Raw genomic sequence first — 27737 nt, 5'->3', positions numbered from 1 at the left:
TTCTTGAAAGCAGCCCTACGAGGACAAAGATTCACTTATGATGGAGACGTGAAAACAGCTGTGCATTCATTGGTTGCAGCTTAGCCTAAAATGTTTTTAATAATGAAGTACAAAAGCTTGTTGCTAGATGGACAAAGTGTTTAAAAAAAAGATTATGTAGAAAAATTATGTATTTGGCTCCTCAACCCACAAGGTAACTGTCCACATCACCTTAATGGAGTATATAAAGAACAGGGAGGACATGTCTTTGTATATATTCTTATTGACCTTAGAAGGCTCAAGACTGCTCACTCTTTTCTCAGCATCAACAATGCCATGCTATAGGAAGTTTTTTGTTATCAACATTACAGAGGACTTGGTCTACATTAGTCTACATTTTCTTTTATGGTTGAAGAAGACACACCTTATCTCACCCATTGTTGCTATTCTTTACAGGTGCACCTTCAAAGTGTCTCAAGCAGTTGTGTTAATGTCTGTTAGAGGACCTGCCATGCTTCCAACTAGGGAGCTCTTCAAAGGGTTGTGTGGACAGTGGTGAATTTGCGGTACCCAGGATACCGTCTTTAGGAGATATTTATTTTCCAGTAAGTTCACCAGCCCTGTAACAGACTGTTCCCAACATTTCCACAGATTGTTTACTCTCCTCCAATCTGATGTTTTGTTTTTGAGCAAAGGGAGGTTGACTTTGTCTTTGCATCTATTTATTATTGTAACCGGTTTGCTCCTTGTCCATCTAGTAGGTTATGTTTTATTGTGTGATGTATTTAAGTGATCTCACCACACCACTAGAGACAGGGAACAGGCTATGACACAAGTATATATTATGGCAACGCTACACTGTAGTGTCTGTCATGGGCATGCTAATCACCATGCCATCCCCCTATCATCAAAACAGCTGACACATCAGTAATGCTGCATCAGCGCAGCTTTCCTCTCTGCAACACAAATACCAGTCAAACCCATCCCCAGCCAGTCCCCGAGACGGTATTCTGCTCCTGAGCATGGAGTCTAATCTGGCTGACATCACAGACATTAGCAGCAGCTATCTGATTCCTGGTACAAACATTTCATCACAACACTTTATTCCATCAATAGGGGCTTTCAGCAGCCTGTAAAATGGTACCTTTGTTTTACTTCCAGCTTCAATGAAACATTGTAGGAGCTGTAAACAGGACTAAGTCCTCAATATTTAATTTAGGGGCGAAACCTGCCTAGCTGATGTAGGACCAGTGTTAAGTTCCAATGGAATGGCTTTAAGTAATCTAGAGCGAAGGAAAACCAGTCTGTCTTCCAGCACTGAATTTGCATGATTCTGGAGAGGTAGGAGCTCTCTGTCTTTCTCTTCATCCTGTTATCCTGCTGTTCCTGGCTCATGTTTTAGTTCATGTTGTGATTTATCAATAATGAATTAATGTGTTATGATATAGTATGGCTGCTGAATTACACTGAATATAAGGCAGGGCAGAATAATGTATAAGCTCTTCATGTGTAACAAACTGTCCTTGTTCAGTCATATTACTGATTCATGCAATTATTCCCTAATGTAATGTCTTGATCTGAATTTTGTATCACACATAAGTATAGTGAAGAACATAATATTTAGCACTAAATCAATCTAATCGTTTTGCTTTACCAAAGGATAAAAAGATAGAACAGTTTGTGTAGCTATTAATTATAATTAATATAAACTCTGCTCATTTGCATTTCCTGACCAATTTGTTTCATTATAGAATAATTTATAGATTTTTCTCGAAATGTTTCTCTGTGTGTGGAGGGGTATTCATATAATATGTCAAGTATATTCTATATTATTGTGTATTATATGTTTCTTCAACTCCTAATGTTCCTGGCATAAAAATAACTGAATATCAAAAAAAAAAAAAAAAAAAACACACACACACATCCAGTGGTCAAATGAACCAGGAGCATTATAGCTTTTATCCTAGAGGGAATGACAGTGATTATAAGACATGTTTTTCCTCCCAGCACATTCTGTCCCTATTACAGAGGTGTTACTACACACATTACTGGTGACCTTCTCAGAACGTTCAGGTCTTGTTAAGGAGCTCACATGCTGCAAAGAGTAGAAGCTGGCACTGTTATTATATAAGACTGCTGCAGGAAAATAAAAATACCAAAAGGTTAACTAACCCAAACCCACACTGGAGAAAATTAATGGCTGTATATCAATGTCTATTCTGTGATATTAAGACACTATGAATAGGTAGAATCTGTTTCTATCAAGACTATAATAATCTTTATTAGCAGGTCTCTCTATATATGGCTGAGCTTTAAAATTGCATTTATTAACTGCAACAGAGTTTGGAAAGTAGTATGAAAGTGGACATGAAATATTAATAAAAATAACATCTAAATAAACCACTTGACATATTTCTACAAATTAACCAGATTATTATGTTACGTTGTGACGTTTCCTACCTGGGCATGCAATACACACAGTACACCAATATGAGTGGCATTTAAGTCAAAACAGAGCTTGGGATGAAATTCCTCAAGAATAAAATCATGAATTTTTAACAAATCATGTTGTTCTCATGAACATTGAGCGCGTGGAGGCTCTGATCGTTGCAGAAGATCTTTAAAGGAATTCCTGGGAGGCCAGTGTTTCAGACATAAAGCAGGCAGTTCATTCATGACTGACGCATACTGAGAAACCTTATTACCTTTATAGTGTCCAAGCACTACTGAAACTCTGGGATGAGTGCATTAGTGTCGCAGGAGATTATATAGAGAAATAAAGGTAGTTTTGTGTTCTGGTATTCTGCACAATCAAAAACCCCATTTTAACTCAAAAACCCTTTGAAACTTTTCACTTTTTTATTCCAAAAAAATATATATATATGTATATGCCAGTCATTTTAAGCCAGCCTGTGTCACAAAGTGTAAATATATGAACTATGTTTGCAAAAAATTAAATAATATGTTGGGCCTAAATCTGTCTCATCTGTACCTAATGAACTCATTTTCATGTTGCTTGGGGATCTTCAACTCAGCACATCTTAATTGTTTGTGCAATTTTTATCTACTTAATGTGCTCTACAGGGGCCCCTAATTTTATGCCAAAGAAGGGTCTCTCTTCAGCAAACATTATGTGTTGTGGCAATTTAGTTGCACCTTGTAAATGTGTTAATAAGTGTATGTGATTCTGTTAATTTGGCCAGCCAATTACAGCCTGAAAAAGCACTTTAATCTGGATTTCCACTGTGCTGTTGCAATTGCTAAAGGATGGACAATATTATTGGTTTTATTGGCTCCTTCTGCAATTTGCTGAGCCATCTTTCCCAAACTGCCTGGGTGTCTCTAGCTGACGAAGCTTGATACCTGTTTTGGTATTGAGGGTCATTGCTTTAGGTCTCTCTCCCTCCCAGCAGCACTGAACGCTTCCACACAGGCATTAGACAGATTCTTTATTTCAATCAAGCGATGACAGGTGGAATGATGCACAAAATCCAAAAATCTAACTTCTCTCACTGAGACACACATACACATACACCTGCACTTCTCTCACTGAGACACACATACACATAGCGACACAAGTTAGACATACATCAATCATCTGTATACATCTTTCTTGAACAGTTTATTTCACCTGTTCAAGTTTATTGTGCAAAGAGCTTCATGGGTCACATGACTTCTCCTCATGCCATATTTGTCGTGCCATTTGATCTCAACCTTTCCTTGATCACATCTACCATTAAATCATGCAAAATCAATGTCTATTACTGTGTATGGGATCAGAAAACATTGCACCCACTCTTCCTCTGATGACTGGTATGTCACTTTGCATTTGGACCACTAGCATGGCCACTGGTGTAGAGAGAGTTGCCTTCTCATTACAGCTCCCTCCCCGTGCGTAACAGAGAGTTGAACACTGCAGCCGGCAGATATGAAATCTATACTTCATGCATTTTGCATGAGGGGGGCAATGATCAGTGGCTGCAAGCCAAGTGTTTGTTTTTTTTTGTGTGTGTGTGTGCACTGGGTATTTACTAAAGAAATCACTGAGAAATGGAGCTAATTGAGAAGAAGTCACCAAAACCAAGGCTAAGAAATTCAACAACCAGGTTTATTGGAATTTATGCCTAAAGGCCCAGAATTTACAGCACCTTACTGAGATAAAAATATACACCAATATAATGCAAAATGTAAATTAAATCTTTAATGGAGAAATAACATTGTGACCATATTTATAACATAATTATGTCATGCTTTGTAAACCATGTACTCCTCTGATTGCTGATAGACGCAGGTTACTGGGAGTGTAAGTGATTCAGGGCATGGCCGTTTGTCAGAAACCTCTCTGTCTGGAGCGGCTGGAGTCTGACACGAGTGGCTTCTCAGCCAGTCTGGATCACTATGAACTACATGATAATACAGGGGAGCTGGATGTGGACTTGTGTGATGCCAAATTACAGGGTCAGTATCCATTCTCATAGTGGTCCCTGTCTCCATTGCAGATGACTAGTAAGAAAGGATTCGTTTAGATTTTATTTTAGTAATTAAATGAACACTGAGTCTTAGGTTTGAAATATGATTTTTGCCATTTTTAAAAGATGCATAAATGAAAATACACCCTTTATAATCTATTTCATATTCAAATTCTATGATATTAGTTTTACATGCTTGATTAATACTGGCTATAAATCTAGTATTTAGATTACATTATGACTGCATTTATATTGTTATATATCATATAGAACATCCAGTGGCATAGGCCTATATAAATGCTTAACATACATAACATTAAAGTGTGAATGCACTTTATGGCTTGTGTCCTTAAGACGATTGTAGACACCAGTGCTATATGATAGGAATAAAACAGGATGGAGTGTGCTGCTAAAGGAAAATAATCAATTATATTGCAACAGCCGTACATCCATTTTCAAAAGTATTTCTTTCCTATTATACCACAACAATTTGCCAATGCCTATATATTTTATTATTGAAAAATGACATCATCAGCCTTAACACAAATAACGACACTAATTAAATTAAATAGCATTAATTATCAATTATATACTGGTAAACTGGAGATAGGATAATGGGCACCCAAGGCTCATCTTTGCCTTTGGCTCATTATCTGGTCTGATCCCACATAAAAGCCAATGTATCACAAATTGCTGAGCAAAGTCAATGCTGGACACAACAGAAAGGTATTAGAACACCCGGTGCACTACAATGCTGCGTATGGGGCTTAGGAGGCAAAGATTTCCTGTCAGAGTGCCAGACACCACAGCACACCCACAGAAGTCTTTCTGAGTCATGCCCCGTGGGACCAGATCTGCCCCTGCAGCAGGAGGGAAACCCACAAAATGTTGGGCTGAATGTTTTGGGTTTTAATGTTATTGCAGATTGGTGTATATTATCTGTTTTTATCAATGTTTAAAACTACGGTGTGAAGGGTAGTTTCCCTCGGAAAACCACGGAAAAAGAACTACAAAGTAGCCCTACCTGTGACAGTTGATGTTGATATCCATTCATTTCCGGGCATTAATATAAACTTGAGAATCACTTTTCAGAGGCGCATTTCTGTCAAAGTCTGTCAAAATTATAGACTTTTGACCATTTAAAAAAAAAATTTAGAGCATAGTGGTACAAAAGACTAAAACACATGCTGGCATAATATTTGAAATCACTGTGTGAATCGCAATATGCCTATACACTGTTTGAATCTTGTGTACTTTGTAGTATATAACTACAATTATAATAAATAAAGCATAGAACATAAGCCCTATTTATTATAATTTAATTGTAAACCATCACCACTCATCAGCTACAAATCAAATGATAAACCTACAGAAGATATCATGATTGTATGCGTCACCACAAACTGCCATAATAGCTATAATGTGGCTTCGCATAGATTACACAAGTCTGTGTACATGTCCTGAGATATAAAACACATTTTTTTCTTTTTTTCCCCATTGTTTTGTCACCTGTCTGTACATTGCTGGTGGGTTCAGTATTTGTAAGTGTGTTGTGACATTCTGTGTTATCTGGTACTGCAGGGTGTAGTGCCTCCAGGGAAATCCCCAGGTGCCAATAGTATAACCCTCCAGCTGGACTCATGAATTGCCACCCTGCTGCACCTCAATTGTAGCTTCTCTCACCCTTAACCCATCATTGTGCACTTCAAAGTTTACATAGTCTAATCACTTGCTACTACTGCATGATTGCTAGTTTGCTATGCTGCTTTCAGTAAGCTGAAAATTACAGGTCCATCATCAGACCAGTGGATTTTCACTGTGTGTGTGTGTGTGTGTGTGTGTGTGTGGGTGTGAATAAACTCATGCCAGTGTCTGAGTTTATAATATAAATATTTCTATATGTAGGTTGGTGCCTAAATGTTTGTGTCACTTGATAAAAAGTGATCTAATCTAACCATGTCTGGCACTTTTCAGAATCAAAAAAGCCCACGCTTCAAGCAATATACTCATTTCTTCCATTCAAGTCTTTGGATTGCAAGGTCTTTAATGATGATGAGCCAATTCTGGTGCAAGTTACAGAGGTGGAGCGCTTTACGTGTACAAGGGTAAATACAGTATCCACATCAGAACAGATATATTCATGCTCAAAAGTTAGTACATAAAGCCAAAAAGAAAAGAATGATGATTTTTATTATGTTTTTACACAATAAAACATAGAGGTAAAAGAGGGGCTATTAACTATTGAACATGACTGTACCAAGCAATGAATAGCTGAAATGTTTTCCGTGTAATGTAAATATTAGAACATGCAGATTCCTCAGTATACTCTAAAACATATTGTTAAATCTAATGTAATTATACATTTTACAGCATTACTATTTTCAGTTAATTTTTTTTAACTTCTTGTGCAATCTGGGTATTAAAATATATCATCCTCTTGAACTTCTTCTCTAAAAGGTGTTGAATCCTAACCTTTATACTATCGAGCTAAGCTACGGGAACTTTACATGGAAAATCAAGAGACGCTTCAAGCATTTTTACATGCTTCATCAGGAGCTGCTTAAATTTAAGGCCTTATTAAAGATCCCACTGCCAAGTCGCATGTAAGCTATACACTCATATGAACAAATGCGCAAACACACCAACTCGTTTTAATTGCTTTTTACTATTAAAGATAATATTATTGATATCTCTAAACATAACTGTACTCATAAAGGCATTTTTTTTGTATCTACAGTATGCACATACTGTATATAAAATAGCAGTCAGAAGTTTGGACACATCTTCTTATTTAATGTTTTTTCTTAATCTTGAAGGAGTTCCTAGTGTTGCGTACTTTTCTTTTAATATATTTTTTAAATTAAAATATGATTATTTACATAATAAATAATTTTTAAATATTAAAAATAAACTTTTAAAAAACTAAAGGAGAAGTGTGTATGTGTGTATATGTGTGTTTGTGTGTTTTGTGTTTTCAAGATTTGAACACACCATCTCCTATTGTTTTTAAAGTTTATTTTTTATATTCAATAGTAATTATTATTTAATAATGTTTTAATAAAACCATATTTGGGCTTGAATGTTTATGAGGACTGAATATATCCATGTGGGAATGAGAAAAAAAAGGGAATATAAACACACACACACACACACACACACACACACACACACACACATATATATATATATATATATATATATATATATATATAATACACACACAGACACACACACACACACATACAGTATACACTGATTATTGTCACAGCATTGTGGCTAAATTTATCAACATTTATTCACTACGACATGGCTTTGTCATCAATGTTAAACTATGGACTATATCTCTCTCTATCCCAGTCATTCTGTCAAAAGGAGTTCATTTGAAGGCCACAAGAGCTCACAGACAGGACACATACCCACACTCCCATGCAGACCAGATGCTCTGGTCAAGGAGGAGCAGCTGATCAGTAGAAAAGTGAAAACTATCATCTTACACCTTTTCCTAAACGCAAATATTTTAAAATGCATTTTTTTTTTGTCTCCTGTAATCTTAGCTAACTTTGTTCTTTGATAGATGAGGCTTGAAGACTATCTCAAGAACATTTTGAAAAAATCATTATATAGGAATCATCCTGCAACAGTAAGTAAGATATAAAAGAATATTTAATTGGTTTGACAACAAAATAAAATAACTCTATTTTTGAAGTTTTTTAGGAAAAAATTGTTTGCTTTTTGCTTTGTAAACTTTTACTGGTTTACTAATATTAGTTGGATTTGTTGAAATTCAAGGTAATTTTAGATTACAAGACAATTAATTGTTTGCACTGACTGTTGGGTCGAAGCCAATGACCTATTTTTATTTCAGCTTGAATTCTTAGAAGTGAGTCAAATATCATTTATCAAGGAACTCGGACCGAAGGGAATGTAAGAACAACCCAGTATACAGTATCTATCATATAATTTGCTAGTACTAATACACTTACTAGTCATGTTTTGTTACACATAGAGTGATTTTTGTTTATTTCCCCTTGTCAAAAGTGAGGGTATGATTCTGAAGAAATCTGGAGGCAACACGTTCCCAGTTTGTTACTGGTGTGGGTCCAACAGTGTGTGCTATCGCTGGTCCAAAAGGTGACACCTTGTCTTTAATTACATTTTACTGTTTCTTTCCTTTCTTCAAAAATAAATATCATGGACCCACCAAAAATCAACCTCTTAAATCATGTTACACTGCCCGTGTTTGTTGTTGTTCCAAACCACTCCCTTTAACAGAGAAGAACTGATACCTCATTTTCTGTTCAAACAGCTCAGGCTGACAGGCTTACAGTCATCAGCGTGTGACCTGCAGTTTTTATTATTCTGTAGCATAAAACAGCACTGGCTCTGAAATAAGTAGGACAGAATAACACACACTCATGTTGAACTATCTTCATGTGAGGAGATACACTGTTTTCATATCTGTTTTACAGGCAGCTTGTGTTACGCCTGCATAATTCACACAGCTCATAAAAGAAAATAGTGAGGGTTTAGCTCCAATTAAATTTTGCTTCTCGGGTTGCGGTGCTAGCTGGGCACTCGGGTCGAGGCATGTCTTCTGTTGCGGCTGTTCACTTGTTTCTGCTTATTACAGTTGTTTTCTTAAGCAGCTAAAGCAGCTCTCATTTATGTCTCAGCTCTTATCGGGCGTCTTCATGTTTCAGATGGCTGGTGGTGAAAGATTCCTTTGTTCTCTACATGAAGCCGAAAGAAGGCCAAGTAGGGACAGTGATTCTCTACGATAAGGGTTTCCACGTCAAAATAGGGACCGAAGAGACTGGAGTCAGGCATGGGATGACAATTGAAAATCTCTGTAGGCACGTTTACTGGACTGTTTACCTTTACTTCATTGCAGAGTTAATCTTAATTTGTAACATTTAATCACCTCATGCTGTCCACCTCAACCTTTTCATTCTTTATTACAGGGCTTTAACCATTAAGTGTTCCGCCTATAGGCAGGCTCGCTGGTGGGGGCAGTCCATTGATGAATTTGTTCAAAGGTTTGGTCAGGATTTCTTGAGAGAAAATCGCCATGGCTCATTTGCCCCTGTCAGAGAAAACACAAAAGCACGATGGTAAGTAACAATCCGATGTTGAGCAGTAAAGTTTCATTATATGCCAGTCTGTAGTTACATTTTGCTCTGAAGAAGAAAAAAAAAACTTTTTTCTTTTGATAAAACTTTCACTATTTCAGACATCATGTTTTACAGACCACTTCTCCCAGTCAGATCGGTTATAAATACATTATTTTCCTTGTATTACATTTCATGGTTTTTTTTTTTTTTGTTTGTTTGTTTGTTCGTTTTTTGTCATGATTGGATTTCTTTGAACAATTTCTTTATCAGAAATACCTGTGAGACACCCTAGTACTGTTTTAAATAAATCCTCCCATGTCTCTTTTGAAGGTTTGTCAATGCAGCTGGGTACTTTGATGCCATTGCTGATGCCCTAGAAGGTGCAAAGGAGGAAATCTTCATCACAGCCTGGTGGTACAGATTAGACTCAGCATCAATCATTCCCCTTGTTCCTAGGTTTGACAATGCTGTGAGCACTTATTTCACACCCCTTGATGTAGTAGAGGAATATGCAGGACTCATGCTTGCACACAGTAGCATGTGTACTTGAGTCCTGAAATTAAATCACATTCCACCTGGGGATATTTGATATGAATGTTTTTGACAATGTGTGAATACCTCCCTTCCTGAAAGAAATTCAAAGTTTATAAAAGCTTATAAAACTGGATCCACAATGTGGAATTTATGAGGAAATTTAGACACCTTCTTCTTTTAGTGGTTTTCCTTTAGTTTTTTATTATTTTAAACATTATACCTTAGTACTGAACATACCCGACCTATGAAAGAACACATATGGAATTATGTAGGAAACAAAAATGTATTAAATATCCCAGAATATGTTTTTATAATTTAAATGACAGCTTGGCACATTCATGGCATTTTTTCATCAGAATGATGAGATAGTCACCTGGAATGGTTTTCAATTCACAGAAGTGCCTTGTTAAGTAATAATTTGTGACATTTCTTGCCTTCTTAATGTGTTTTAATTCATTAGTTCAGTTATCTATATATCTATCAGTTCCAGAGAAAGGGTGTTTAGAGCCGATAGCCCTATTAGAGCTACTACAACTACTGTACAATCTTTAAACATCCACTGTTTAGAGGAGACCATGTCAGGCCTTCATGGTCAAATTGCAGCAAAGAAGCTTTTACTTCAAAAGAACAACAAGCAGAAGAGACTTGTTTGGGCCAAGAAACACAGCAATGGACATTAGATCAGTGGGAAACTGTGGACGGTTGAGTCCAGTTGTGAGATTTTTGGTTCTAAATGTTATGTCTTTGTTAGATGTAGAGTGGGTAAACAGACTGTTCCTGAAGGTTCTTTCGAACTTGAGGGAACACTTACAGTAGCATGGCTAACAAAGCATTTTGCAGTAATAGGCCAATCCCATCTGGTTTACACTTAGTGGGATCATCATGTGTTTTCCAGCAGGACAATGACCCCAAACACACCTCTTGATTATGTAAGAGCTACTTGTCCAAGAAGGAGAGTGCTCCAGCAGATGCCCTTCCACAATCAAGGTTTGGGCTGAGGTGGACCAGGGTATGAAGGAAAAGCTACCAATAAGTACTTAATACTCTTCAAGATTGTTGGAAAACTATTCCAGGATCTCATGAGGCTGACTGAGAGAATACCATGAGTGTACTAAACTGTCGTCAAAGCAAAAGGTGACTAGTTTAAAGCTTTTGGTTGGTACTGCATATTGCCTGCCCAAAGAAAAGTCACTCTAAAATTTAGTTTGACCACCCTCAGATTATGTTAAGACATGCAATGAATGTGGTAGCCAGTTCATTCAAAATGATTTTTTTCTCATTTTCCCAGATCCACTATTTGACAATTTACGTCCTGGAATACTACTGTATATGTCTGTGCCATCAAGGACGAAAAACCCCATTCATGTGATAACCTGGTCATTCAGTACCTCCAGTTAGTCAGCTGACACCATTTTGTTTTGTCACATCATGTTGCTGAGATCATACACTGCCTTCAGAGGCGTGTACAATGGCCACTATGCATGAACGCTACACCGCTTAATCTGGACTTGTCAGACCACTTGACCTTTTCTATTTCCAATTTTTATGCTCGCCTCCTTTTTAATTAACCACAGGAACAAGTGGTTTTCTTAGGGCTAAACAGCTGTTTAGTCCCAATCCTGTGGGTTCTCATCACACTGTGTGTGTGGTAATGCTCCTACTTTTACTGGTAAACATACTGTAGCTGTATTTTTTCTGTCAACCTTTACTATCCAACTTTACTAAGCATTTAAGTCATTTCTTTTTCCTCAGTTCTTAACCTAATTAAGTCCCACTGAACTTTGTCCCTAGTTTTCTTTGGTTAATGCAGGCCAATAATTTGGCACTTCTAAAATAATTATTTTTTTGCCCAGGCAGTGTATTATTACTGTAAACCTGTAGTTAAAAACAAACAAACAACTCAAAGCAAAGTGTATTTACATATAAGTACAAGGTACTGTATGGGTACTGTGTCGATTTTTTTTTTTTTACCTGAATGGCATTTAAAAAGTATTTATATTTGACTGAAATATATTTTACTATAGTAAATTACTGAAAGTTAGTTAGCATTATTCTAATTCCGATAAATCTAAAATTTGGCTGACTGACATAGCACACTAATTTGATTATTGTACTGGTACTGTATTAAAATTGTTGCTGATGTCGTTAGGCTGAGTCCAGAGATCTTCCTCAAAAGACCTGTGGTAGATGGGAACACATGGAGATTAGATCATGTCTTAAAGCGAAAAGCAGTGAGTAATTTCAGCAGTTAACAAAGTTATCAAATGGAATAAAAGAGGAACATACTGGTGAAAAGCTCTGTCTCTGATTGGCATGCCAGGAGCAAGGGGTAAAGATCTGCGTCCTGCTCTACAAAGAGGTCGAAGTGATCCTGGGCCTCAACAGTGAGTACACCAAGAAGACTCTGATGGGCCTCCATTCCAACATCATGGTGAGTTGCAGTATATCATATGTTTCCAAAATGTGCCCCCTCTTCTCCACTGACAGCAATACAGAAGGGAGCTGTTCCCCCGCATCAGCTTTACCCTCCCCCATCATTGCTACCCGACTCCTACAGCCACTCATATCCCACTAAGAACAAAGACTCTATCTAAACATATCATGCATAGTGCTGGAGCACCCAGCTTGCATCTGGCCTCTGGTCATAGCAAGGGGCAGCGTACTTAGATCATGTTTTAGCCTAACTTCAGTAAAAAAAAAAAAAAAACACCGACAGACATGGTTGTGAACCCTACAGATCTCATCTGGTGATGGTCAGATAGTTCTTTGTCGAGCATCCTGGTAAGGGCTGCAGGCGAAAAAGTCTGCCTTGGTCACCTTCAATTCTGAAGAGACTTCATGGCATCATGTCTGTGTGGCACGCATCACTGCAGCAGGCTAACCCCAGGGTGGGAAGAGATTGACACACCGTCATATTATCTTATTGGAATGGTGCTTGAAATTGTGCAGAAGAACAGTGCTGGGAAGTGGCGTGGGACCCACACCCCAAGGAGATGGGTAGCACCACAGCTGGGTGGAGGTATTCTTGGGCTCTGCTGGTGTAGAGGCACCTGCTAGGGGCAGTATCCTCTGGAGACTCTGCAAAAACTGCTGGAGACGCAGCTGTACTTGTTTCTCACATTGAGTACCACCATCTTGTGAACTCTGCTATTTTTGGCACTGATCCGTCTTTGGCGAAGACAGGAGTTTGTTTTTTTTCCCCTAGCCATCCTTCTAATGTACACAAATTAGTTTAAATAGTTTGCTTAATAAAAATGAACAACCTTTGAAAAAAAGCTTAAAACAAGGTTAAATTTTGCTTCTCAAAATAATTTACCAAGTGCTGAAAGATACAATTCATTTGAATGTTTATAGGAACAGTTTAATTATTATGGGGGGGAAATAAAAACAATTCAAATCTGTGTTGAGTGACAGGTGATCCGGCACCCTGACCATGTACCTTCTACATCACTACTCTGGGCTCACCATGAGAAATCAGTGGTGATTGACCAGTCTCTAGCCTTTCTGGGAGGCATCGATCTTGCCTATGGGAGATGGGATGACTCCCAACACAGACTGACCGATGTGGGCAGTGTGAGAAGGAGTCCTCAGGCCAGCCCAGCAGTTTCCCCTGACCTCACTAGGGTAAGTAAAAGTTGTCATGCTTGCTGTCACGGCTGTCACCAAAATCAACATATACCTACGATCTTTTGTATATACAACAAAAAATGTATTAACTAGAATTTCAACTATGTATGTTGCATATACCATGGGGAAATGGGTGACCTGCTCTAGCACAATGCCCTAAGGAAATTTCATTCACACTCTTCAGGGATTTACAGTAAATAGGCTTCAGCAAGGCCCAGAAATAGAAGGTATCGCTGGCTGTTCAGACAGGCTTCTCCGCTGAGCCGTAAGTGAATTGGACAGGAGTAAACTTGCTGTAAATGTGACCCATGGAGAGCAATAGCCCACAGTGGCACTGCAATGTTTGTCAACATCAGACTGCCCTCATCAGGGAAAGTGCCACGCTATTGCCAGCTGGGTGTTTCTGAGATCTGTCAAAGTGCTCAATGGGGGAATGAAACATGCACCTGACAGCTGCCGACTCAAGTGCACTGTTTCTGTGTGGGCAATTCCTGTTCTTTACATCTGCATAAACAAACCATGTAAAGACTATTAAAATGATCCTAGAAACTTATTTGACCCATTTATAAAATTCATGTAAGAGAACATTTCACAAATGCCCGCAAGATCCAACAAATCATGTATTTAGAAATGTTTTCCTACGACCATCATAGACTGCATTTTAAACCAGTGCCAGCTTTGTTGTTACACGGATTGATTTTGCGGTTAGGGTCTGCAGGTCTGGATCTTCTCTTTTTTTTCCACCAGCAAACGTAAAATCGCAATTACAGAGCATCTGGGGCACAGTTGAAGGGCCTGCGGTTGCTAATCCCAGTGCTCTCATGCTGAGGAACATCGCCTAGTCTTACTGGGTACTTCCTTCCCCCCGAGAGTTGCATTAAACATAAAGGGTCTACATGGATGAGTGACTCAACAAATTACTGGGGGCCACTGAATGGGGGAGAATGGTTTCTCTTATATGCCCCCTCTTGCAGGCTGCAGTCTACCTGCTCGCCATTGTGTCATTAAATATGGGCCTGGGCTTTTAAATAAACATGATTTTAGCCCTTCAAATCGAAGTGTTTATTGCATGTACTTAGGGGCTTCTATGCTCATGCATGACTGCCTGTATCTATCAACCCAAGACTCCTCGACTGTAAAATCTTTGCTAATATACATGAAACTGTTACAGCTGTTGGTGTAACCTTTTCCAAACGTTTCCTAAGGAGCCTAGTGATATTTGCACTTAATAAAATTATACCCACCGGGAGGAGACCGCTGTGACATTTGCCATTTGCCAAGTCCAGGCCACTATGATCCTCCATGAGCCATTAACCCACACACTTCACAGGGCATTTTATCCCCCTGCATTCAAAAGCAGTTCAGTATATGGGGGTCAAAGAGGCCTTGACTAACAAATTACACTCACCGATACTCTAATTTATGTCATAATGTCTGGCCATTGATTCAGAACAGGTGGACCATTACTAGCATCTACAGGCGGCTAAATGCATCAGCTGCATTCGATAGTGGCATAACGTAGTCGCGTGATCGCAGGCATGTGGATGGATCTTTTTTTTTAGGGGTTTTTTTTGTTGCTAAAAATATAGCAGGTATAAGTTATATTTTATCTCCTTTTGGACGCTGTGTGTTTACTGGAGAGCAGGTGGGAAGTATTACTAAAAAGATACTGTCATTAATTAGAAGGTCAGTAAAAATGTGCTATCGTGGGAATAAGCAAGACAGGAAAAAATATAGAGAGAATTTAAATGATTTGCAGATCCTTCTACTCACACTCATTCCTTGTACCTTCAGGAGTCTGTAAGAGAATCCGAGGATGATAAGGAGTTGAAGTTCAGATTAGTGATGGAGGAAGAGTTAATGGGTGGAGAAGCTGCAGGAGAAACATGTTTGGCGGAGGAGCTTGCAGAAACCAACTTCAACATTACAATGACTGTCACTGCAGCAGAAGAGGATAAGGGCAGCTCAGAATGCACAGAGTTAAGTAAGAAGAACACACTTACACAAACTCCATAAATATCTGACTACAGAGAAATATACAGTACGGTGCAAACGTCTTGGCCACCTGTCCTTTCTTCATACCATGTTTCCAAAAATCCACACTTTCTTGTATTTTTATGTCGTCTTGAGAAATAGTTCTCCATGCTTCCTGACTGACTTTTTTGGGTCTCATCCTCAGCAGGTTTTTGACTCCATTTTACTGTAAGTCTCTGTACCTGACCAATTTCAGAGGAATTTGTTGTCTCTTGTTTAACTACACAGTGGCCGATAAATCATTCAGGTATTAAAACTTTCCTAAAACTTAAGGAAGCAGGTACAGATGATCAGGCCGGTGATTAGTATACTGGTGATGCTGAACGCTAAGCAGTTGGAAGAGACGAAACGCAACTTTGCAATAAAAAAAATGTATTTTTACTTCATTCAATCTATATATAATATTCATTCAATCTAAATAATTTCATTTTAAATGGAGAAATTCAGGGGTGGCTCTAGACAGTCCAGTATTGGAACTTTTTGAGCAGCATTGGTGCAATCATCATGAGTAAATTCCAAAGTAATACCAACCATACAGACACATGACTGAAAATATCTAAATAATCTTGAAATACCATGATAACTCGATCTCTAGGTATGTGTAATTGTTGATATGGATGTACTGTATATGTTTTCTGCAAGGTGACATTTATTTATCATTTTCTGAAAGGAGTTTTCAGTATAAGTCAACAGTTACGTTTTTACACATATAAAGGTGGAACAGTGTCTCTTAATAATACAACAAGCTCCATTTATTTGAACTGGTGACTACTACTGGTTTTTACTGGTGACGAAACAACTGTTTGTAGCTTTTGTAAAATGAGTAACAACTTGACTTGTTAATGTTCAAAATGAATAACAGTAACTGGTAACAGTGACTCAGTGACTTAATCCCACCACCAGATTGTTGATGATTTGCCAATAACAGCACGTCCCATTGTGTTTTATTACTTACATAAAATACAGATAAAATCTATTGGATACAGATACATATGTATCCTATGATTTACTTATGATGGTGTGCTAGTGCCCAACTAACCCAACACTTTTAATCACTTTTATTTGTGTGTGTGTATGTGTGCGCATACATGCATGTGTGTATGTGTGTTTTCCCCTTACAGAGCACTGCAACAGAAGGAGCAGTGTGAGCTCTAGATCGTTGCTTGTCCCAGAGTGGTACAGTAAGAGTCTGTCTCTGCGCTCCAGTGACTCTTATTCACTGGGCCCACATCACGTCCTTCTCCTCCCTCATGGTCAGAACCCACTTCACAACCCCCCAACACACACACATGCACAGACACAAAACATTGTTTAAGTAGTACTACAGCCATCCATAATGTTTAAATGAGGTTTTATTTTTAAAAAGGTAAAATTGTTTATACTTAAAAAAAAAAAAAAAATAGAATGTACTTCCAGCATGTAAACAGACAGCAACCTGTAACATGTCTTGCTGTGTTATTATAGACACCAGCTCTCTCAGAAGTCAAATAAGCAGCACAGAGCTCTGTGGAGAGACCCGGTTCTGGCACGGCAAAGACTACTGCAACTTCATCCTCAAAGACTGGGTCAAACTCAACAAGCCATTTGATGGTAAAGAGCTCACAGATAAATATACCTTATTTTGGTTGAAAGGTGCTCCATAAACTTATAATGTATTTCCTACAGCAGTTCGTTAAAAAGGATATGATCGAAAAATTTTAAAGAAGGCGATTTTGGCAAGAAAAATTGGCATACTCATGGATATTATCTGGAACTCTTGGGCCAATCTGTGCAAAGAAACTACAGATTTATTGGACATGTCATTTCTTACTGTAGACTTCAGTAAGATTGATTCACGAGAAATAATCAATGCATTTCTTTTGTAGCGCTCTCATTCATAAAGTCACTCCTGAGCACTTAGGCACTCCCAAAAGTCACTGGGCTCTGCTGGTTTTCGCCAATCTCAGGAATCAGCAATGGCAGGATTGTGTGTGTGTGTGTGTGTGTGTGTGTGTGTGTGTGTGTGTGTGTGTGTGTGTGTGTGTGTGACTGAGAAGATCAAGAAGTAATAGAGGAGAAGTCCTACAAGTACAATGAGAACCTGTTTTTTGTACTTGGTAGAAGTTCTGGCAAGATTGAGGAGGTGGAGGAGAGTGTTGATGAGTGATCTGTGCAATCCATGAGAGACTTGACCAAATGAAGGGGAGGCAAGTCCTCCTCATAGTCATGGGCCTCCCGTCATGCACTTTTCACCTCTCCTCGTTCCTGTCTGATTGTTCCTCATCCTCAACATTTGCAAAACTATGAGATCGGCAGCTATTCCTAGCTCTCGCCAGACGCTCACCACACACTTGCCGATAAATCCTTGTTCCCGTCAAAGCTCTCTTCAAATCCATACGCACACAATGTGACACCTTTTTCAAGGTCACAGAATGACCATTTTCTCCTTAAAATTGCTCTCGATCAGATTTCTCATCAAACTCCTCAAAACGTATAAAAGGGACTTAACTATATTTAATTTTCCTTACTAATTTCCTAACACTGACTATCAGGAGAAACAGGAGCACACACCGATCAGCCATAACACTAACACCACCTGGTGAATTGATTATGTAGCAGTAAACTGGTGACAGGATCATGGGTAACGCCGCTAGGCTCACCCACGTGCACAGGGACCAAAGATTTGCCCGTCTGATTCCACAGAAAAGCCAACACAACCCAAATTACCAAAAAATTAATTATTGGACGCAATAGAAAGGCACCAGAACACCCAATGTACCACAGGCAACCATGCATAGGGCCTGGCAGGCAAAGTTTCCAATTCTGCCAACCCAGCCTCAAAGGTCTCCAGATCCCATGGCATATTCCAGACAAACAAGTCTAATCCACAGAGCAGCCACCCTGCAGCACACAGGCCCCAAAGGACGCACTATTAATGTCCTGGTGCCAGACACCACAGCTCCCCCCCCCCCCCCGGAGGTATTGTAGAGTCATGCCCAAAAGGGGCGAGAGCTGCTCCAGAGACACAAGGGCAAACCAAAAACCTGGGTGAGTTTATTGTTAACATTATAATATCATGACTGACCAGTGTATATTCTGATATATGCATACACTGCAAAATCATTCATCAGCGACAGAAATCAAGGCCTGTTTAGAGTGATCAGTGTCACATGTAGTAATGTAGTTGTACAGTGTACGGTTGAATAAATGTGTTTAGTAAACATTCTCCAGACTATACCCAAAAATCTTCATATACAGTATGTATAATACTGAGCCACCTCTAATTTCCTCATATTAAATAAAAATTAATTATGTAGATTGAATTAAAGAAATGTTAAAACATTTTAATTCGACTTTTTACGTAACAACCTCAGCAGCAACCTCATTTCCTTTCTCGTCTGGTCCAACCAATTAGCATTTATTATAACCTGTAAACTAATCACCAGCCTGACTATCTGTCATTATCTGTAGCTGTTTCTCACTGGTTCATGCCTTCAGTTAGATGGTTTTTAATGCATGAATAATTCATAGGTCAATGTGTGGCTTAACAAACACAAATATTGATTGGAAACTTGTCAGGTACAGGAACTGGATTAAAATGAGGGTCCTTCAGGATACCCAAGTCTGTTTTTTGATAAGCAAAATATAAAGAACCAAGGGGTGGCTCAAGACTTTTGCACAGTACTGTATGTGATTTTTATCCCCCCACCTACTGTATGATGAACTCATGTTAACACATCTGGTGTTATGCATGTAATTGCTTAATTATGTTAATTTCCCCAACGTATGAAGACTTTTGGGACATGCTGTATATTATTTAAACAGGCTTGGGGTTTGCTGTGTGCTGTTATCTTGTCCAGATCTCATCGACAGGCACAAGACTCCCAGGATGCCCTGGCATGATGTTGGAGTCGCGGTTCATGGAAAGGCTGCTAGGGACATCGCCAGGCATTTCATCCAGAGATGGAACTTCACGAAGGTAGGGAGAATAATAGTATCTGAGGGGAAAGGAGGAAGGATTACATTCACTCAAACATTCACTCACAAGAGTACACACGAGTAGGGGGGAAACAACACTTAAATATGATATATGGAAAACACCATAAGCAATAGGTTTACTATTGCAATAATGGGACAATGCTCACAAACACAAATCAATACTAAAGGGTCAGTAAATAACTTTACAGTATAAGGCGTCCATGTCTGCAAAAGTTTTAAGACAATACATTTTCCATTTATTATTAATTGTTGTGTGATTTGTGTACTACTGTACAGTTTTGCATAATCGAATCCTCTCATGTTAGCGCTAAAAACTGAAAATAAGCCAGAATTAAAGATCAAAAGCATGCATGAACCACAAGCACCCCCCAGCCCCTTGTAGTCGTGTTTGAAGTGATCTTTATTAGCTTGAGCTTAGCACCCCCTGCAGTTGTGCATTGTGTCTTGTTCTGAATGCCGTCAGCATTCAATGGCGAGTCCGCTCTCTCGGCTCCCTTTTAAAGCAATTAGAGGCCTTTTTACTCTGATTGTTCAGTAATTGAATTGGTTTGAGGCCTGTATGATTTCCTTTGCAATATGCCAGTCATATTTCAGGCTTGGCTACAGATCAGACACTCTCCTGGTGAATAATTAAAGTGGAAGGAGCCAGGTGTGTGCACAGCGCAGGAGGCCAAACAAAAGGCGGCTGAATGCTTCTGATGAGGTGTTTAGGGGAAATGAGAATTCTCTGCTCAAAGACAGTGCACTCTCATTTATTTCCTTTGGTGCCAGTTGACTGGTGCTGATTAGAGATCGACACTCAGCTATTTTCTGTATTCATCACGGCACAAAGAAAGAATGTCAAAGTGAGAACAATTCCATCAGTAATGAAAGTATGCAGCAATATGACATAGATTAGCACATTTCAGGGTATTTTTTTTCCTCTCTATTACTTTAGCTCATTAGGTGTCGGGGCAGGATTTTCCATTAGGTGTTATAAACACATCTATTGTTTGCGTGCTATAGAGTTGAAAACTGAGAAGGTGATAAATTACAAGAACATAATGGCTCCTATTAAAACCAGAGATGCACGGTGCTGCCATATCTCAGTCACTGATGCAAATAAAACGTACATGTTTTACTAGACACTGAGATGGACACAGACAATAGTATCCGAAACCATCACACTCGTCTCTCCCTCCTGAGCATTGGCTCTTCACACAAAAGTGCCTTGAATCAAATCCAGACAATGCCAAGCCAGGCTCTCTCTCTCTTTCTCTCTCTCTCTCTCTCTCTCTCACACACACACACACACAGGCTATTTTTGGGGACTGTGATGATTTGGACGGTGTGATCCTCCATCAAGGTCAGAGCAGTTTGGGCCGCCGCTCGGACGGCTGCCAACATCCTGCAAGTCCGGTTAAGATCAGTCCTCCCTTCAGGATTCAATAGGTTTTAATCAACACATTTTGCCAGTTGTTAATTGCCTGAGATGCCTGCTGCTAAAATAAATTCAATACTTTTATTGTATTAGTAACCATCTGTTTAAAAACACCAGGTCCAGATTATTGTTTAGCCCGCGGTCAATGTTGACATGCTGTAGAGCTTGCTAATTTGCACGCCGAGCACTTCCTCCAAGAGGGGTGAAAGCGTTTATGTGTGAAATGTAGGGAGAGGGAAGTAAAAAAAAAAAAAAAAACACATTACAGAGACCCAATCCAATCTGATCAGATAATTAGATCGTAAAAAAACTAATCAGTTTTTCGTAGAAAGTTAAGATCTGACTTGAGAAGTTTCTGAACCGATCCAGACACTACTTCAATTACCATACAAACACTTAAACTCTCTACACTGCATGCATGAGGATAGAAAGTCATCACAGCTCCTTACTGTCATAAACATGCCAAAGAGGACAATAACCCAACATATAATATGAACAAACGGTAGTTACGCTTGAGATGAGCTAGGGTGCAGATGAAAACAGTCTGAGTGTCGTCTGGCAAGGACAATAGTCATTAGAAATGCTGTTTGAAAATGTCTTTGGCCTCATGGCCTTGCATTTATTGTAATCAAGCACACTGTTAGGGACAAAAAGGGAGCACGGCAACTTTCATTCAACCTGAAGCGAGTTCTTAGCCTCATGAGGTGCTCAGCCAGTGGGCCAGGGTCGATGGTCAGCGCGGCGGGCTGCATGGACGTGCCGGAGTAATTAGCGCTCTTTAAAGGTGTGATTGGGGATTCGACAACTGACATACTGTCTGATTTTAATCAGCTCTCCTTTATTTGCTAGCTGGTGAAGAAGCGGTCGGGGGCGACGTGCTATCCGTGCCTCGTGCCCAAGTCTCTTCGCGAACCCAGCAAGCCACCCGAGCTGTGGGGTAAACACACGCAGGCCAACGTACAGGTGACGACTGGCATCCTGAACAAACAACTTCCCATCTATGCGCAATAGCAATATGTAACTGTTTATTAAATTCAGAGGTTTAATGTTTTATTGTCAGGTTTTGAGATCAGTGTGCCAGTGGTCAATAGGCACGAAGGTGCACGAGGAGTCCATTCATCTTGCCTACGTCTCAGCCATACAGAACAGCAAACACTTCATCTACATCGAGGTAGGATTCAGCCTTAAAACTGAATTTATCTAAGTGAATAAATGTTATAATAAAGTCATCTTTCACAGAATCAGTTCTTTATAAGTTGTTCGGACAAAACCATCCACAACAGCATCGGAGACGCACTGACCGAGAGAATCCTTCAAGCGTACAGGTGTGGACATATGTTCCTCTATTTATCTCTCTGTCACTCACACACACAGACGCTCAACCCGGCACAGTGTGAGACACTTGTCAGACAGGCCAAGACGCTTGGCCGTGCCTCTGATCGTTTCTCAGTCCTGCAGAGAGAAGAAAAAGTTCCGGGTGTACGTGGTGATGCCTTTGCTGCCCGGCTTTGAAGGTGACATCTCCTCCGGAGGGGGACAAGCCATCAAGGCAATCATGCACTTTAATTACAGGTAATCACTGACACATGCTTCATCTGTAATCACCAAATTGCTTCAATTAAATGCTCAGAGGCAGACTGGACAATTATCCAGGGGTAATGCCGAAACAACAGGTCTCATGCTACACACAAGCCATTTTACAGGGCAAAGACGGAGTAGGGCTGGGGGGTGGACTTGGGATGATGGAGCAATGTAATGGTGACTGGCACTGTGCTGTCTGTGTACCTTCAGGACCATGTGCAGGGGAGAGCACTCCATTATTGAGAGACTCAAACGTGTGAGTAAGTAGATCTTTAGCTGGTCATACACTGTTTGGATTCTCGACAGTCACTGTAGTCAGAAATAACCTGAAAAGCAAACTTAAATAATTCATTTGATCTGTCATATTAAAGCTGTTTTCTAACTACAATATAAAAAGTGTAGTAACTGGTTAAACTCTTGTCTTTGCTCACTCACTCACCTTCTATACCACTTTATCCTGTATTCAGGGTCACTGGAGTCCATCCCAGGAGACTTAGGGTACGAGTCGGGGTACACGCTGGACAGGGTGCCAATCCATCGCAGGGCACACACACTTACTCACACATTACGGGCAATTTGGTAACATTAATGAGCCTAATCTGCAGGTCTTTGGACTGTGGGAGGAAACCGGAGAACCCAGGGGAAACCCACCAAGCACAGGGAGAACATGCAAACTCCATGCACACGGAGACGGGAATCAAACCCGGACCCTGAAGGTGCAAGGCAACCACCGTGCCTCCCTCTTGTCTTTTATAAAGGTTTAAAAACTCTTGTCTTCAAGAGTCCCATAACAATCTCAGTGTGATTAATGACTGAAGATTTCAGTATTTGATTTAACGCTTATAATCATATAATCATATAATCATGTGCTCTTGCATTTGCTGCCATCAGAACTACACCAGTTACCTACCTGTAGAAGATTTATTGACCTGTGTGTAGAAAAAAAAGTTCTCTACCACTATACCATCAAATCACCAACATTATTATTATTATTATTATTATTATTATTAATAACAATGTTTTATAACAAATTTATTAATGAACTGTGCCCTTGCACCTCCAGGGTCGAGGGTCAATTTCCTGCCTCCAGTCTGTGTGTGTGTGTATGTGTGTGTGTGTGTGTGTGTGTGTGTGTGTGTGTGTGTGTGTGTATTTGTAGTGCTGGCATGTTCTCCCCTTGGTTGGTGAGTTTTGTCTGGGTACTCCAGTCCAAATTGGCATTGGCCGTATTGTGTGAATGACTGTGTGAGTGTGTGTGCTTGTGCCCTGTGATGGATTGGCACCCTGTCCAGGGCGAGCGAGCGAGTGAGTGAGTGTAGGAAAGGTGTTTATCTCTCCTGTACAGTTCCAAAGACCCTGGTATTAGGGTTTGTTTGCAAGCCTAAAACTATACACTCACTGGCCAATTCATTAGGAACGTTTGTGTGTTAAGCATGACTGCAAAATCACTTACTTTAAAATTAAGACTTAGAGTGATGAATTAAAATAAATAAAACTCTCAGGAAATTCACAGCAGTGTTACAGTCAAAGTAAAATAGTATCGTAAAAATGACAAGAATCCTTCAGTATGGGCGAATCGAATGCAGTTTAAATGTGAAGCCTGTTCACACCAAATAGTTAAATATTCATTTCTTTATTTTGGTGGATTTAAATTTTTAATTCTATTCAGGAACTAAATTTATTAATATTCTTCAAGTTAAGTTTTAAAAAAGTTTTTTTTTTTTTTTTAATTTTGCCCACATGTATGTATATATACAACAGCTTCTTCTTTATGTAGGTTAATGGATATACAATTATCCATAGTTGATTGGATTGGATTTAGTTGAGATAGATGTTTAATGCATACTGTATATAAGATGGAGTGTGTGTGTGTGTGTGTGTGTGTGTGTGTGTGTGTGTGTGTGTGTGTGTGTGTGTGTGTGTGTGTGCATGCAGTGGCTGACTGCTGGATCAACTATATCTCTTTTTGTGGTTTACGCACTCATGCTGATCTGGACGGCCGTCTGGTTACTGAGCTCATCTACGTGCACAGCAAGCTCATGATCGTGGATGACCGCACTGTCATCATCGGTTAGTCATGCTGCTGACAACACACACACACACACACACACACACACACACACACACACACACACACACACACACACACACACACAATAGAATATGACATAATGCATGTATACTGTACATCTCCTATCCAAGGCCTTATTCAGTGCTGCAGATTAGGAGACTACTGTGAGCTGATCTACTGTATAGTCCAGTTAATCAATATACTGTATAGCTGCAGAGGTTTTCTTTTGAGCATAAAACAGAGTTTGCAGAAAGACCACTAGATGGCAGCGGAGGCAAAGATATGTCATTCATGCATGCTTTGTCTCCACAGGTCTGTCCACCAGAAGGCACTTCTTTCTGTTCTCACCATTGAAATATAAAAATGCATCCTTGTAAATGGGTATTTTTGTGCAGGTTCTGCTAATATCAATGACAGGAGCATGCTGGGGAAGAGGGACAGTGAAATGGCTGTAGTGGTGGAGGACACGGAGATCCAGGACTCACTCATGGATGGGGAGAGCTACCAAGCTGGCAGGTTTGCCCTGTCCTTACGTGTGGAGTGCTTCAGGTGGGCCGCTCCAAAACCTCATTAAAAAAAATAATGAGATTTATAGTGACAGTGCTTGCAGGAAGTGGATATATGAAGCTGTGTGTATGTGGTAGGGTCGTGCTTGGACTGCTGGGAGACTACAGTGTGGATTTCAACGATCCCATCAGTGACAGGTTCTACAAGGAGATCTGGATGGTGACCGCAGCCAAAAACGCCAGTGTTTACGACAAGGTAAATAATACTGTAGATGGAGTGATTTAACTATTCACACAAGAACGTTCCAAACTGACAAGCCCATTAGGTCATGATTAGACCAGGCCCGCTTTTATCAATGTGGTGAAATTAGATCATTAATCAAGACAAACTCCTTGATTCAGCTGTTGATTGTACTCCAAAGGCTGCTTGGCAATGCCACCCATGTTTGCTCATGTGCTTTAATTATGATATATGATGATAGGTGTATAATACATAATCATCGTTAACTGAGACATAGAATGTATAGGCCATATTAAGAGTCAGCTCACACAGAACCAAACCAGTCTCTTAATGATCAGTACGTAGGTTATAAAAGCAACAGTTGTCTGTTCTATTATTTGTAAAAGTCCAGTTGTATTTTGCTTTTATGACAAGCTGACTGAGAATCTGTAGACGTTACAGCTCACGTTATTACTAGGTTTACTACTGGGTCCTTTTTGTTATAAATTGTAAGTAGTGATAGCACAGTACCACTTTTTCTTTTTCAAAACGAATATTCGAATTATGTATCAGGTAATATAATATAATATGATATGATATAATATAATATAGTATAGTATAGTATAGTATAGTGTAATGTAATATAATATAATATAATGTAATGTAATATAATATAAATCACTTTCTCACTCTCTCATCATCTATACCGCTTTATCCTGTATTCAGGGTCACGGGGTCCCTGAAGCCTATCCCAGGAGGCTTAGGGCATGAGGTGGGGTACACTCTGGTCAGGGTGCCAATTCATTGCAGGACACACACATTTACTCACACACTCATTCACACACTACGGGCAATTTGGAAAGGCCAATTAGCCTAACCTGCAGGTGTTTGGACTGTGCAAGGTGACTGTGCTAACCATTACACCACTGTGCCACCATTAATATAATATAATATAATATAATATAATATAATATAATATAATATAATATAATATAATATAATATAATATAATATAATATAATATAATATAATATAATAAAATAAAGTATATATCCATCCATCTATGAACCGGTCAAGTCCAGCTAGGGACAATGGAAGACAATGGTGACCACTGTTTATTCCTGTTTTGTACGACCGTGGTAGGACACACACACACACACACGTGTGGGTATTATATTATATAATATATTAAATTATTAAACACTCTTATATAATATATTAAATTAACTGACACCACCATTTTTTAACTGAGCCTCCTAAGTACCAAAAGGTGTCCTTTTTTACCTTGTGTGCACAAGTTATCCTATGCAGTTAAGTTATTTATCTGCGTAAGTTTAAAGACATGTCTTAATTCCCAAAGTATATTTAAAACACGAAAGCCTTCATTGCTTTGTGCTTTAAAAGTGAGCTCTGCATGGACAGGATAATTTGTTTTGGATAACTTGCACCGCAAAACAAAAGGAAAAAACTGACATCTTCTGGGACTATATAGGTTTCAGCACAGTTTTTAAATGAATAGTCTACAAGTTATCCCTGAGGTCTGAATCCCATTATGTGCAATTTTGGTATCAAGTATCCTTACTGTGCTTAAACTACTATAACTAAGTGTTGCTGAGATCATTACAGGCTGTGGGATTGTTGTGTGAGCAGGTATTCCGGTGCCTACCCACGGACGCAGTGCTGAATTATAAGATCCTGAAAGAGTACGTGTCCCGCTCCTGCCTGGCCACTGAAGACCCCAGCCATGCCTGCACTGAATTGAAGAAAGTTCGCGGCTTCTTGGTCCAGTTCCCTTTCTATTTCCTGTCTGAAGAAAACCTTTTCCCTTCCTTGAACTCTAAAGAGGGCATCATGCCTGTGGAGCTGTGGACCTAGCTCAGCGGCAAATGTATTCATACTCACCTAACACAAGCTTCTAACTGTTAATAGACGTGATGCACATTTGCAATCTATGTATGTTTGCTTGTTTGGTGAGTCAAAAATTAATACATGGCACAGAACTTTATAGACTACCTCTTAAGAAACACTTAACACTTTTGTAAAATGAAAATCAAAGCACACCATGTTATTATAAACGACTGCTAACATGCTGTCCGTGAATAAAGCATTTTTTAACCTTTGTCTCTGATCAATTATGAATTAAACAATTTAAGTAACACTGAGACAGTACACCATATTATTACCAAGCTTTATTATTTATAATTTAA

At 39.2% G+C, this 27737-nt stretch overlaps 1 protein-coding gene across 1 annotated transcript; it reads left to right on the top strand.

The window, feature by feature from the left end:
- The first annotated feature begins 4276 nt into the window (after window positions 1-4276).
- On the top strand, window positions 4277-27651 carry si:ch211-168k14.2 (phospholipase D1). Its single transcript, XM_053497391.1, has 26 exons — window positions 4277-4437; window positions 6423-6553; window positions 6906-7051; window positions 7806-7923; window positions 8023-8088; window positions 8314-8372; window positions 8487-8579; window positions 9149-9301; window positions 9410-9559; window positions 9890-9973; window positions 12243-12324; window positions 12414-12524; window positions 13508-13717; window positions 15515-15704; window positions 16876-17007; window positions 17219-17344; window positions 19594-19712; window positions 22002-22115; window positions 22213-22323; window positions 22392-22477; window positions 22611-22724; window positions 22944-22993; window positions 24669-24803; window positions 25200-25353; window positions 25449-25566; window positions 27181-27651. The coding sequence occupies exons 1-26, from the start codon at window positions 4299-4301 to the stop codon at window positions 27403-27405; spliced, it is 3216 nt and encodes a 1071-aa protein (XP_053353366.1). The 5' UTR covers window positions 4277-4298; the 3' UTR covers window positions 27406-27651.
- The last annotated feature ends 86 nt before the right edge of the window (window positions 27652-27737 follow it).

Source organism: Clarias gariepinus, chromosome 5, assembly GCF_024256425.1.
Source record: "Clarias gariepinus isolate MV-2021 ecotype Netherlands chromosome 5, CGAR_prim_01v2, whole genome shotgun sequence".
Taxonomy (NCBI): Eukaryota; Metazoa; Chordata; class Actinopteri; order Siluriformes; family Clariidae; genus Clarias; species Clarias gariepinus.
This window is presented reverse-complemented; position numbering and strand designations above follow the sequence as displayed.

Excerpts from the sequence above, each read along its gene's own strand:
- si:ch211-168k14.2 (XM_053497391.1), top strand. The coding sequence starts at position 4,299 with ATGGCCGTTTGTCAGAAACCTCTCTGTCTGGAGCGGCTGGAGTCTGAC. Across the intron at positions 8,373-8,486 it reads GAACTCGGACCGAAGGGAAT|TGAGGGTATGATTCTGAAGA; the intron begins GTAAGAACAACC and ends CCTTGTCAAAAG. Across the intron at positions 22,324-22,391 it reads AACACTTCATCTACATCGAG|AATCAGTTCTTTATAAGTTG; the intron begins GTAGGATTCAGC and ends CATCTTTCACAG.